At 37.8% G+C, this 15,000-nt stretch overlaps 1 protein-coding gene and 1 long non-coding RNA gene across 2 annotated transcripts in view; both read left to right on the forward strand.

Annotated features, from left to right (window-relative positions):
- The window catches only part of LOC138016671 (uncharacterized), a 310,549-nt gene that overhangs the window by 254,963 nt on the left and 40,586 nt on the right, over positions 1-15,000 (forward strand). The window lies entirely within an intron of this gene.
- Positions 4,430-15,000, forward strand: part of LOC138015698 (arfaptin-2-like) — a 23,648-nt gene continuing 13,077 nt past the window's right edge. Inside the window, exon 1 of the mRNA XM_068862806.1 lies at positions 4,430-4,684. Coding sequence (XP_068718907.1) covers positions 4,450-4,684 — 235 coding nt within the window. The 5' untranslated portion in view covers positions 4,430-4,449. The remainder of the gene's footprint in view (positions 4,685-15,000) is intronic.

A 15,000-nucleotide genomic window follows, 5' to 3' on the forward strand; every position in this document is an offset into this window, starting at 1 on the left:
CAGTCAGCGGTTAAGCAAACACACTTTCAAAATCTAAAGAAAAAAAGGACACGATTTTTTTTTTTTTTTTATCACAGGAGCACTTTAATTAGTATTATGGACTAATTTTACAAGTTGTTTATTTTGATAAGCCCTTAGGATAAGTCAAGATACAATGAATGGGAAAGTGTGGAAGTTTTTTTGTCCACGGTAGTAAGATGTGATTAGTTCCGAAACTTGACAAATAGGCAAAAATAGAAATGACTGAATAAACAATAATAATAAAATGTTTGGTTCTTGTTCTGCCGGTATTCTTTTCAGCAACTTAAAATGCATCTCCTTTATAATTCCAAGTCTAAGTGACGCAACATGTAAATGCTTGTTTGTGCGTCACGCTTTTTTGTGTCTTGTGAAAGCTCTAGGCGGTATAATGTCCTTGTAAATTAAATTAAGTGCCATGCTCCTTTACTAATGACATGGTATAGTATATAAATATCAAGAGAAGAAAATGTGATTAAACAAAATGTAGATTTGGTTCCTCTTGAAATTTCTTTCACTTTAACAATTCGCTAAGAGAAGAAGCCACAATTAACCATATCACGGCGAAATGTCCCCAGAATCTTAAGAGCGAGTCATGCGTACAATAGCGAGAATTCCCTCAACGAAAGTTAACAATTTCATTGCACTAGTGGACAGGACACTGCATGATATACCTGATATACTGTTAAGTAAGGGAATCCGCCTAAAACATTAATTGTAATGAGGTTCAAATATCCCAAGCATTTGTAGCTTAAATGCAACAGAACCAACTAGAAGATCTTTTAACCGCGCTTTGAAAATTTGTGTTTCCTTACCACTATAGTCGCAACGTAGTGCACATTCCAAAGTAGTCTTTGATGATTCATTGATTACTGGAGACACAAAATCACCTGATCAATCTGTAGCACGACAACGACTACACACGAACGTATTGAACCATCTTTTATAGTCGTTGTGAAATCTACGATTGCACCACCAGTCGTACTCTGGGTGCCAGAGGAATTTTTTTCAAGGTCGGTCGAGGACGAAAAAAAATGCCACTGGTCTCACGACCCCAGAAACTCATTTCCATGTCATCAAATTAGGACAGAATTTGTCCTAGTTCGCTGACTGGACATTCGAAGGTGCTTCTGATTGGACAAATCGAAAAACCGTTTCTCAACAGCTGTTGCGAGAAGCAGCGTTGCGTGACTTCGGCCCGAGAGGAAATGGCCAAACTGTTTTGATGGTCCGTGTGCTGCTTCAGTGCCTTCACGCACTATAAAGGCTTTGACAACTTGAAAACATCGATTTTAATTAATTGTAGTTAAATTATTTTGCTTATCGATTCGCGCACGAGAGCGCTTGTAAATACTCAAGCTCGTTTGAGAGCGGTCGAGGGAATTAACTAAAAAAGGTGAACTCGTTAACATTTGTTGCAACTGAGTCTGGGAACAGAGGATTTATTGACCAAAAACGTTAAGGACAGACAAAGGCTTCTCGCATTTAAAGTCTTCCATTCTGCAATATAGGCAGTGATCTCTAGCTCTTTACTGTTACAGTATCCTGTTTTAAACACGTCCAACAATAACGTTTCGCTCTGAGGGATAAAAAAATCTCATCAAATAAATCAAGCGTACGCACCTAAAATCAATACCACATCGTTAAAATTGCTCCAAAATTATTAAAGCTGTTGAAATGAGTAGCCATCACTGTAATCGCAATTTTCAGGAATGTTTTTAAATGATATGCTTCATTGCGGCCCGTGGGAAGCATTCTCAGCTTGGCGGCCAAAACTGGTTTGACGAGAAATCTGAACTGTCTCTTCACATGGAAATGAGGTTCCGGGGTCGTGCGACCAGTGGCATCTTTTTTTCGTCCTCGATCGATGAACGTTCTCTCCGACCTTGAAAAAAAAATTCCTCTGGCACCCAGGGTACATCAGTCGTAGCCGTTGTGAACTCTCCGACGACGTAATGGTTTTAATTAATCTGGAACTTTCTTCGGGATATGTATGGGTATGAACAATATGATAATAACACTATTAACAACTTACAGCTTCCTTTCTTAAAAGTCAAGATTAAATTTAATTGTTACATTAACGTTTTAGAGCGGTTTTCCATTGAGTATCGAAAGTAATTAGTGAATTGCTTTGGTTTATGATTACTTCACTCAGTGATTGGTTCAAAGTTCTCGCGCCACTTTTTCAACCAATCAGAAGTGAAACCAAAACCAATCGTGGCTCGCGCGTGCACATTTTCCCGCGCTTTGTGTCGGCTACGTGTAATTACTTCGACTTTTGATTGGTTTACCGGATTGTCTCCGTCCTTTTTGATTGGCCAAAGTAATTACTTTGGTTTTGGTTTTACGACACTCAATTGAAACTCGCTCTAAGAGCTTTTGGCGAATAAACATCATAAGTTGCGTGATTCGAAGTCCCACTGACTATATCGCCGAGTGGAAATTTGGGTCTGCTCACCGACACAACAACAAAAAAAACAAGATCTCTTAGATCTCATAACCGCGCTTTGAAAATTTATCTCTTTTCGTACCACTATAGTTGAAACGTAGTGCACATTCCAAAGCAGTCCTTGTTGATTCACCGATGACAATAGACACAAAATCACTTGATCAATCTGTAGCACAACAACTGACAACAACGACTGCACACGAAGTTATTGCACCATCACTTATAGCCGGGGTAAAATATCCAATTGCACCATCAGTCGTAGACGTTGTAAAATATCCGATGACGTAATGATCTTAATTAATCTGGAACTTTCTTGGGGATATGTATGGTATGAACGACACGGCAATAACACTTTTAACCACTCACAGCTTTCTTTCTTAAAAGTCACGATTAAATTTAATTGGTCTTTTACATGAGTAAAGGGCTAGCAAAGTAGTCACACGAGTGACATAATTCAAGAATTACGTTATCCACTGCCATCTTTAGTGCGGTGGTTATTTCCCTACCAATGAAACTTGCAACGTCGACACTTTCCATGAATGACGTAAAGCCTTTTTATGTATTCAATACTCGCTTCGAATCAAGCTCTTCAATAACACAAAAAGGAAATATATTTTGTTCTAAATAAAGAGTGGAATATTCATAACATTTTAAGTACATTAACGTTTTAACAGCTTATGGCGAATAAACATCATAAGTTGCATGATTAGAAGTCCCACTGACTATATGGCCGAGTGGAAGTTTGGTTCAGCTCATCCTCACCTTCATGTAAATTTGATCCCAGTTGAAATTAATTAATTCTGGGCTCTTGAAAAAATGAGTCGGGCTACTAATTTTTAATGTTGGATGCCGGAAAAATTTCTTAGGCAGCATCCTTGGCTATGTCACGTTATTTACGGTGTTGCAGGGAAATTTTTAGTTAATCACGAGTTTAAAACTCGAAAATGGTCATGTGGAATTCCTTAACCGATAAAATTTTCGTTACATCACAAACGAAATTATTCTGAGAAAGAAACCACCTTTATCCAGGCAATTTCTCATAAACTTGAAAAACGTCGTGCCGATGATGGGGGAGGGGGGTGGTTAGGCATGGGGTGGGGATTTTCACGTTATCATTAAAAAAATTCAAATTGCCCACCCCTGGGACAAAATAATTGGTCAAAATCCCCACCCGGGGGCAAGTGAAGGTGGTCAAATGTCCTTCGTGCGATCAAAATCGCTACCCTGTGAAATATCACGTACGATTAAAATCTCTACCCTGGGGACAGACCTGACGATCAAACTCCTGTGGTTAGCCGGACACCCCCAACCCCCCCCCCCCCCCTCCCCTTCCCTCGGGCTTAACATTGATAGGTGCAGAATCCGTTTGATGATGTTGTCCATTTATGTTCATCCATGCTTCTCTTTCATTTTGCAGTATGTCTTTTATGTTGTTCAACAGTTTTAAGTGGTTATTGCAATGTTTCATTCTACTTTTTGGGCATTTTGTGAATCATGGATGGGATATAATAATAATAATAATAATAATAATAATAATAATAATAATTTAATACTTATATCATTTTGCGTGACATAGCCCCTTTAAAGGAGAAACGAGTGAGTTTCACTCAAGAGCGTGTTTTGTTATCTTTGAACTGAATTTATTACATAGCTTAAAAAAGTAAAAGACCTCAAAATGGGACAGGATATTACAAAATAATTAAACGTGTGAACGTATGTGCCAAGGAGCCTATGTTGGCACTACGTCTGGGTGACCCCTCAAATGGTCTTAATGACCCCACACTTGAAAAAATGAACTGGAACGCTGCAGTTCAATACCACCCACCTCAGTGCCTTCTGTTTTTGTGTAACACGCACCAAAGGCAACCCAGTGTACGCTCATGAAGCGTCTAGTTTTGTAAATTAATTGTGCGAAATGAACACGTGGTCCTTTCGATACGAAGTTCCCGGATCAAGCAAGTCACGTCAGCAAATAAAACAATATGGCGGATGACAGAGTCGCAATTCGGGAGACGGATTTAAACGACGACATTATTTCTGCTGCGATTGGAGCAAACGCCACTACAGGGATCGAGTTTGTTGAAGATTATCCTCGTCCTTTTCCTGGTATGGATGAAATGTTGAAAGTGGCGACTGATTTACAAAGCAGTAGTGGACACTCGATTCAGCTTAACGATTCAACGGGCGAGTCTCCGAAATTAGAAGTGGAAAATCCTGGTAAGAATGCGATATATATATGTAGTGACGTGTTCCGGAATTCTCTGTAAATGATGTGACGAATTATCTTTGAAACTAACCCTACTTTCATTTGGTTTCTGCATTAATCAAGCATTCCCAAAAGCGTCGACATCGACATAAGAAGCGAACACTACCCTTCAACCGCTGACGTTCTTAGTTTTTACATTATTTTAAAAAAACTTACCCAACGCATTTGTTCTAAGGAGGGCGTACTACTTAACAATGGTAGTTTACCGGGTTTCTTGACGTCTTATTGGAAACCTATGGAGTGTGAAACTGTAACTAATACAGTGTAAAGCCCGGCGCTATCAATCAATGATTAAGAAATAGAAAACGTGTACCGTGTTTCTATCGAGTTATGGAAACACGAGTGAAAGTTTGGGAGAACGAGAAATGCTGTGGGAACCCACAGCTTTTTTGAGTTCTCCCAAACTTTCACGAGTGTTTCTATAACTCGATAGAAACACTGAGTACATGTTTTCTATTTCTTTTAGAAAACAACGCGACACAGAGATGTATCCAGGTTTTCAAATTTGAAAAATTTGGGGGTCCATTGCAAAATTTTGGGGGTCCAGCTAATTAATATTCAAGAATTAATATGCGATCTATTGCCTCTTAATTGCTGCTGCAGTACCCTTTCAGATTTCTAATTGCACAAATAGTAAGTCTTATCCCTCCCAACGAATATGTACTTAAAATTATCAATTTCTTTGAAACTGTGGTGCCTGTTGATTCATCAATCAAAATGTATGGGCTGTCAAAGCTCCATCGATCACATCTGAAAATAGCCTGCATGCAGGCGGTTGGAAACGTCCCGAGGAATCCATATGCTGTACGAAGTGTTGGATCCAGTTGATAAATTATCTAGATTTCCACACCAAAACAAAAAGAACTGAATCTCAATTTTCCGTAAAAGAGCATCATTTATTTTAACAACACTTGAGGCGTCAGTTATTGACAAAGGCACTTTTAGAACGAGAAAAACATTAGAAGCGTGGCATACCACAGTGACACCTAACGCAGATAACAATTCGTGCCCTTTACCTGGACCTGCTGCAGGCGTGCAGCCGTGACTTCAACATGGCCAATGTTAATAATCAAGCGATTGAATACATTCAAGTTTCACGTTCAACACGTTAATTTTAACACTAACTCCGAAGAAAAGTTGCATAATAATATTTGCAAGACAGACAAGTTACGTGCAAAACAAGAACCAAGATGATGACCCGTGCGTGCCTGGAATTAATATCAACAGGGTCACACAAAACAAAAATTTAACATACGTTGCAGTTGGATTCTCTGTCATTTCGCTCACGATAAGCGAACTAATGCTTGAAAGTCACTTGGATAGCATGCAACAAACTGAACTTCGACTGAAATGTTTTATCACTGACGGAAGGTCGAAAGTGTCGCCGATTGTCTTGCCTAACAAACAGCTCAGATCATGTCACGCAACACGTGCGAATTCAAAACTGAACTCCTGAAGCTGGACATAATGGTTGAAAAAATGAAATTATTCGACTATAAAAATCCGAAAATAACAGCTTACCTTGAAATTTAAGGAATTCTATCATTTTTTTTCCGTTGTGAGAAATGGGAATGTTCAATTTCCTTGTGAAATACGCCGTTCGCATGTTTTCCTGGCGTTCGTAATTTGCATTAATATTCTATTTTTTTTCTGCGTCCAATTGGACCCTTTGTTCCATATTCTATGCGTCCAAAAGGAAAACACGATTTTTAACCAATCAGCGCGCGTTTTTTCTAAGGACTGTTTTCTAAAAATCAATAGTAAATAAAATCAATAATAATCAATAATAGAGCGATTTTCAATTGAGTGCTGTAAAACCAAAACCAAAGTAATTACTTTGGCCAATCAAGAAGGAGGGAGACAATCCAGTAAACCAATCAAAACTCCAAGTAATTACACATAGTCGACACAAAGCATGGGAAAATGTGCATGCGCGAGCCACGATTGGTTTTGGTTTCACTTCTGATTGGTTGAAAAAGTGTCCCGAGAACTTTGAACCAATCACTGAGTGAAGTAATCGTAAACCAAGTCAATTCGCTAATTACTTTCGACACTCAATTGAAAACCACTCTTAGCAATAACAATTAAGTGATTGCTATTGGAAATCAATAAAAATTGATACTCACTCAACTTTTAAGGATTGATTTTTATTGATTTCCAATACATTGATTATTATTGATTAATATTGATTTTTATTGGTTATGAAATTTGTTTTCAATAATTTCTTTTCAATAAAATGCACCATATGAATTAACAAACCATTCACTAAACTTCATTTGCTATGATTGGATAGTTCGACTTGCTTCACCATCACAAACACCAACAAAAGTCTGGAAAAAGTGAAGTCCGGAAAGAAGTATTTTGTGGCAATCCCGGTAGGAATGTAAGGAATTATCAAAACATGGGGAAAACAGAGATGTATCCAGAGTGCGTCATTGCATCCAATTGGACGCAGAAAAAAAAATTTGAATGTTTATGCAAATTACGAAAGCCAGGAAAAACATGCGAACGGAGTATTTTACAAGGAAATTGAACATTCCCATTTCTCACAACGGAGAAATGATTGAGTTCCTTAAGTTTCTAGGTAAGCTGTTATTTTTGGATTTTTGTAGTCGAATATTTTCATTTTGTCAACCATTATGTCCAGCTTCAGAAGTTCAGTTTTGAATTTGCACGTGTTGCGTGACATGATCTGAGCTGTTTTTTAGGTGAGACAATCGGCAACACTTTCAATCTGTCGCCAGTGATAATAAAACATTTCAGTCAAAGTTCAGTTTGTTGCATGCTTTCCAAGTGAATTTCAAGCAATAGTTCGCTTATCGTGAGCGAAATAACAGAGAATCCAAAGGCAAAGTATGTAAAATTTTTGTTTTGTGCGACCCTGTTGATATTAATTGCGGGCGCGCACGTGTCATCGTCTCGGTTCTTGTTTTGCACGTAACTTGTTTGTTTTGCAAATTATGCAATTTTTCTTCGGAGTTAGTGTTAAAATTAACATGTTAAACATGAAACTTGGATGTATTCAATCGCTTGATTATTAACATTGGTCATGGCGAAGTCACGGCCGTATGGGCCAACGATGAACTGTGTATCGATCGCTTACATTGTTCCCTAATTACTCCTTAAGTGTAGTTAAAATAAATGATGCTCTTTTACGGAAAATTGAGATTCAGTTCTGTTTTTTTTGCTGTGGAGATCTACACAGTAGATCATTTATCAGCTGGAGCCAACAGTTCCTACAGCATATGGATTCTTCAAGACGTTTTCAGTGTGATCGATGGAGCTTTGACAGCTCATACATTTTGATCGATGAATCAACAGGCACAACAGTTTCAAAGAAATTGATCATTTTAAGTACAGTACATTATTACTTGGGTAAGATTTTTGTGCAATTAGAAATCTGAAAGGGTACTGCAGCAGCAATCAAGAGGCAATAGATCGCATATTAATTCTTGAATATTAATTAGCTGGACCCCCAAAATTTTGCAATGGACCCCCAAATTTTTCAAGAAGGGGTCCAGAGGACCCCCAAATTCAAAAACCTGGATACATCTCTGGGAAAATGTGTGCAATCGAAGACACATAAATATGCCTGTGATTTACAATGTACATGTACATCCATGCTACCATGTGCAATCATGTGTAATCAGTTATTGATTATCCATAAAAATCAATAATAATCAATACCAATTAAGATGATTTGGTGAGTGAGTATCGATTTTTATTGATTGGTTGAACCATTCAATAATAATCAATGGATTATTATTGATTATTTTTTATTATATTGATTTTTACAGTAATCAACAATTGATTTTCATTGATTGATACCGCTGGGTGTTAAGCCCTGTTAAATTCGTCTTGTGTTAGTGCAGATTACAGGACCTCTTAAATACCTTTCGTGATAAATATTATTGATGATTAATTTTATTGTAATTAAAATTTGGCTTCTTACTGTACATGCCAGAGTTGCCTAAGCAATGTTCATGTACACTGTATTTTTGCTTGACTACAGTACCTTTGGGTGGTACTATCACTCCAGGGGTTTCAATATCTTTTGAAGTAGATGCTTGGGCTTCTCAATGTAAGTAGCAGTCACTCTTGTCTTTTACGAGGGCTTGAGTGAAACTCAAGGCAGAGTAGCCAGCAGTGACAGGCAAATTTCTGACAACTTAGACAGCAGTATACTGCCGGTGACCCGCTTCTAATGAAACCCCTGCACTCACCGTAAAAGTTGCTGCTACAGGTAACATAAGTTGTGACGTTGAATAGTTGTAGTAATTTTAAAATGTTGTAAGAGAAAAGTTCTTTGTTTCAAGAAGCACACGCCAGATGAATCCATCTGAAACAAATTCTCTCATCCCCGCCCTTCCCCAGTGGAGACCTGTATTTTCCATTTTTAAGGGCTCTTCCCCAGTGAACCTTGCATGAAGATTGTTGTACATGTATTGCTTACAATCATCTACTGTATGAATTTCAGTTTTGTACTGCAGGGTGACGTAAAATAATTGAATAGTGGTGACCAGAATTTTGCAACTGGTCACATGCTGGCAACATACTATTGAAAGGTTTATTGTTGCTCATACACAGAGATGTATCCAGAGTGCGTCATTGCATCCTGGGACGCACTCGTTTTCCTTTTAGACGCATAGAATATCAAACAAAGGGTCCAGTTGGACGCAGAAAAAAATCGAATGTTTATGCAAATTACGAACGCCAGGAAAAACATGCGAACAGAGTATTTTACAAGGAAATTGAACATTCCCATTTCTCACATCGGAGAAATGATCGAGGTCCTGAAATTTCAAGGTAAGATGTTATTTTCGGATTTTTGTAGTCGAATAATTTCATTTTGTCAACCAGCTTCATAAGTTCAGTTTTGAATTCGCACGTGTTGCGTGACATGATCTGAGCTGTTTTTTATGTGAGACAATCGGCGACACTTTCGATCTGCCGCCAGTGATAAAACATTTCAGTCGAAGTTCAGTTTGTTGCATGCTTTCCAAGTGAATTTCAAGCAATAGTTCGCTTATCGTGAGCGAAATAACAGAGAATCCAAAGGCAAAGTATGTAAAATTTTTGTTTTGTGCGACCCTGTTGATATTAATTCCGGGCGCGCACGTGTCATCGTCTCGGTTCTTGTTTTGCACGTAACTTGTCTGTTTTGCAAATTATGCAATTTTTCTTCGGAGTTTGTGTTAAAATTAACATGTTAAACATGAAACTTGAATGTATTCAATTTCTTGGTTATTAACATTGGCCATGGCGAAGTCACGGCCGCATGGGCCGACGATGAACTATGAATCGATCGCTTACATTCGCTTACTCTTTTGTTCCTAAATTACACCTCAAGCGTAGTTAAAATAATGATGCTCTGTTACGGAAAATTGAGATTCAGTTCTGTTTTTTTTTTGGCTAGATCATTTATTAACTGGGGCCAACTGTTCCTACAGCATACGGATTCGATTCCTCGAGACGTTTTCAATGTCATCGATGGAGCTTTGACAGCCCATACATTTTGATCGCTGAATCAACAGGCACAACAGTTTCAAAGAAATTAATCATTTTAAGTACATATTCATTGGGAGGGATAAGACTTTATTTTCTTGAAATTAGAAATCTGAAAGGGTACTGCAGCAGCAATTAAGAGGCCATAGATCGCAATTATTAATTATTGAATATTAATTAGCTGGACCCCCAAAATTTTGCAATGGACCCCCAAATTTTTCAAAAAGGGGTCCAGAGGACCCCCAAATTTGAAAACCTGGATACATCTCTGCATACAGTACTGGCCACAGGAATAGCAGCATTACACACCCGTATCATGCGTGTAAGTCCGCCATATTGCGCGCAATTTACACACAAAATACGTGCGCGTTATGCGCGAGTAAAAAAATTCACGAAACTTTGTGCAAATAATTACACACAAATTCTTCACAGTGTGTGTAAAATTTTACATGCAGAGTTTCGTGTAAAAGAGGGCAGAATATTCAGTGTTGTACATCAATTTGTGGCCGCTTTTTCTCGAAGAAAATGTTGCATGTCTAATTGCCCTACTGGTTTCCGAAGAATGTATTCAGCTTTTGCATTTCAACATTTTTGCGATAAGTGTCCACTTTGGTTGAATAATCAAGACTGTTGTTGCTGGCACATCTGTGGTCGTCTTTTGAATATCACCACATGTTTCGAAAAAAACACCCAGGAACCTAACAAGCCTTTCGTACTATGAATAGTGCTAACACAAATTATTTTTAAAACACAAGGTAAAATATTTATTAGTTATACACCTTGAATCTAGTGTTTCTGCATCCAGTTGCTCATTTACAATAACGCAGATAATGTACCGGTGAACATCATGCAACAATTGTACCCGTGAACAATTGCAAATAAATTCATCAGGGGGAAAGGACCCCCCTTTTAGACCAGGTCCATGGACCTGACCCCTATTTTTTCTCAGTTAATTTTTTTGGTTTGCGTTTTTGCTGAAAAGTGTCCGAAAGCATGTTAATGAGCTTTTTAACCTTAGTAAAGACTATTTCAGCTAATTTGCTTTACTTTTCTTCCACACTAATAAAAAATTACTTGAACTTTAAATAAAATATTATGCGCTCCAGGGAAGAATGGAAGTAGGCAGTGTACAGACGCTCACTCTCCAAATTTACCATTAGTAATCTTGTTTCGGAATAATTTTGCAAAATTTAATGAGTGATCTACGGTGACCAAATCATATTTCTTTGGAGCTAAATTTTCAAAACGGTGGTAAATGAGGCAGATTCCAAAAGTGCATTGAAGAGCGTCCGATAGTTTTAAGATTCCTTGGCTTTATAGCACAGAAGTACTCTTTAAGGGCCCACAGATGGATTTTTCATGCGTTGCTAAGGAAGTGAAATGTTACTTCCGGTAGCTGACGTCATCATATCATGAGCTGACAAGAAAACCCACTCACAAGCAAAAGTCACCGCACAAACTGTTGTTTCCATCGACGGTTTTTCCTCGCCCTTCCTCGAGCTCGTTCTCAGATCAACTGCGCATGCGTAAATGAAGTGACTTCCGGTTTGCGAAAAAAGCTAAATTTCCGGCGGTTTTAAATTGAATTAATTTTTTTTTTACATGGCACGTTTCACCCCCAAATACAGAATATAGCCAAGCATTGATTTTTTTCAATCATCTTTTTTGAAAAAGTTATGGGTATTTCAGTATCGTTTATGTCTTTAAAAAGAACATTTTTCAAAATAAAAACAAAACCATGCTTGGCTGGATGCAAAAACGAATACAAATTATCAAACCATCGATTAAATACCCAAATTGTGTAGCATGGAGACAAATTTAGAGTTTTCTTTTATTGGTCACGTGACCATGGGCATGGTATGATGACGTCATATTTTGGGTCATTGGCTTACAAAAGTTGGAAACTGACCAAAATAATGCCAAATTCTCTCAAATTACTTAACCATTACATCCTTACCAACGCACCCCAAAAAATACGTCAGTGGGCCCTTAAAGGAAAGGATGCCTTTGCAAGTCTTCCAACCGGGTACGGCTCTGATCTTCAGAGCCACCCCGATCGTTGCCAAAGAGCTGTTTATATTTTCTTTGATATGTACACATCTCAAGTCTTCCAGGGCAACACGCTTTATAGGCCTCTTTCATAATGGCGACCAAGTAAATTATTCTTTTGTTTTAATGCTAATAAGCCCTACTAACCTCGCTACGATGAGCAAATTTCAAAAGAATATTTGTTTTAAAACGAGGGCAGTAGGCAGGGTTGTATCTAAGCGCCGGCAGCCGGCGAAGTTCGCCGGCTTCTCTGTCAGGTTTCGCCGGCTACTTTCATTGTTTGAAGAGTCAAGACATGTAGAGGAGATGATGTTTATGAGGTCTAAACTACTTGGGCTCAATACAAATAAAAATTTGCAGTGCCTATCTTTTCTGAAAACACATAAAAGACTTCTGACTCAAGGGCACGTTATGCTTGAGACTTTCGTTTTGAAAAAATCTTGCTGCGGTGGCGGGAAAGTAGGAACAATACGATTTGTTGTCCGCCATATTGGATTTCGATATCTTTAAAACAGCCACCGATTGTATCTTACCGGAAGGAAAAATCACTCAAGGACGTTTTAGTCCGCGCAAAACTTCCTTTAATCACGCCGCAATCATAAAAAAACTTATAAACAAAGAAACACTTTCAAAAGGTTTGTTCTCAATCCAGAAGGAAATTTACATATGATGTTCTGCAACACGCTCCGCCTGCGTTCACGCATCTCTTACCACAACTCGACTGAGGAACAAAACTAGCCCCTGATCATTCACTAACCGCTCCTTTGTTTTCACTTCGAACCTTTCAGTTGATCATTTATAGCGAACGTAGAAGCTGAGGACTCGTAAACTTTATTTAAACACTTGAACGTAACGCTACTCGGAGTTAAATCCTACTTGCCCGCGTAAGTGCTCGTCCTCTCGAGGGCATCTCTACGCTTCAACATGACAACGGATCTTTATCCAACGTCACTCTTGATCAAACCTCACTGCTTTACGGAACTCCGGACCCACAACCGTCTACTTTGCAAAAAACTCCGGATACTTAAAACCTTAAAGAAAACCCTGAGTAGGCCTAATTAACATAAATACAAAAGAATGTAAAGTTGGTTGCCATTTATGAAAGTGGTCTATAGATTGTTCTTGAGAATAGCTAGGCTGGTTCCGAGCAAGGCATTGAGATTATATTGACTGGTAAGGGGATAGCCTGGGACGTTTTCAACTGAGCAATCTTTTGAATCGTGCAATATTCACCTCATGAAGATTCGTCAGGAGCGCTTTCAATTCCTACAAATTTATGTAGAATCAATTTCCACTTTACACTCCATAGATAACAATTCCGCTCGTACTTTAAAAGAAAAACCTCTTTGACCATCAAAAAAATTTTATTCATATTTTTTACCATGCACAAAGTACACACGAACTCATCGTGAAATCTCTCATGGTGTTGATGGGCAGAAACAAAAATGAAAGCCAATCAAAACTCATTGTTTCAATGATGTAATGATGGAGGGGTAATACCTAATCAAACATTTTTCATACATTCCAGGAAAAATCACATGGTATTGAACACGATTAACAACGATAAATCACAGACGCTCCTCTCAGATTTTTTTTTCGGAGAGTGGGCAGCGGTGCACAGGCTAGAATGGAGGGGGCCATTTGGATTTTACTTAACCTGTGAATGGGATCAAAGACACCAAACAAAAGGAGCAGAAATACATAAAGAATCCTAAACATTCTTTAAGCTAAGCTTAGGCCTAAACAAAAGTTTTTAGGCCTAATGTTAGCGTTGGTAAATGGTTAGGGTTGTACCTGCCCGGAAATTTTTGATCCATTTCGCAAAACAGTAATCTGACCAAAATTACTATTTTGCGAAGCGGATCGAAATTTTCGAGGCAGGTACAACCCTAGTAAGTGTAAGCCCTTTCTTGAATAATATATAATAATAATAATATATTCTGTCCTGTTCTGGAAAAAAGCTAATCAATTTTATGTCCATTAAATTAGGATAGACAAATAATTATTTATATTTAAAAAAGATTAATTTGTTAATTATAATATTGCCAGTATAATACACATGTAAATTGAATAAATGTATGATGTAGTAAGCTATTTTACAAGGATAATTTCATTTCATTATACTGTCTTGATCAGATTGATTGATTATTAAAACATATTTCATAAATTAAATAGATTTTCACAATGGAAATGATTTGGGTTAGTTTTACAAATTATTGTAAGCCCTAATAAAGTTCATCTGATGTATCCAACAATGGACTCCCAAATTAGCCAGCCCCAACATGAATAATATTATAAACATTAACATATTTTATAACAATAAAATACCAGTGATAAATGAACAGACATTGTAATTGTTCTCTTTGGGTAATGTAATCATTGTTAGTAATGACAAAATGAAACAATTTGTAACTGATACCCAATCTAAACATTGTCACAAAGTGAACTCATCCCCTTTGTCACGAAATCGTCCTTTCTGAGGTTAAAAAACTCATTAACATGCTTTGGGACACTTTAGCAAAAATAATAATAATAATAAATAGGGGTCCATAGACCGGGTCCATGGACCCGGTCTAAAAGGGAGGTCTATGTTTTGTCCTTTCCCTTCAACAGGTGACACAGCTAATTAGGAATAGTATGTTTTGGAACAGGTTGTTGGAATGGAAATAACAAGGGCCTTATGTGTATTTTTTAGCATGTAGCGTGACATCAG

This window comes from Montipora capricornis, chromosome 9 (assembly GCF_036669925.1).
Source record: "Montipora capricornis isolate CH-2021 chromosome 9, ASM3666992v2, whole genome shotgun sequence".
Lineage (NCBI taxonomy): Eukaryota > Metazoa > Cnidaria > Anthozoa > Scleractinia > Acroporidae > Montipora > Montipora capricornis.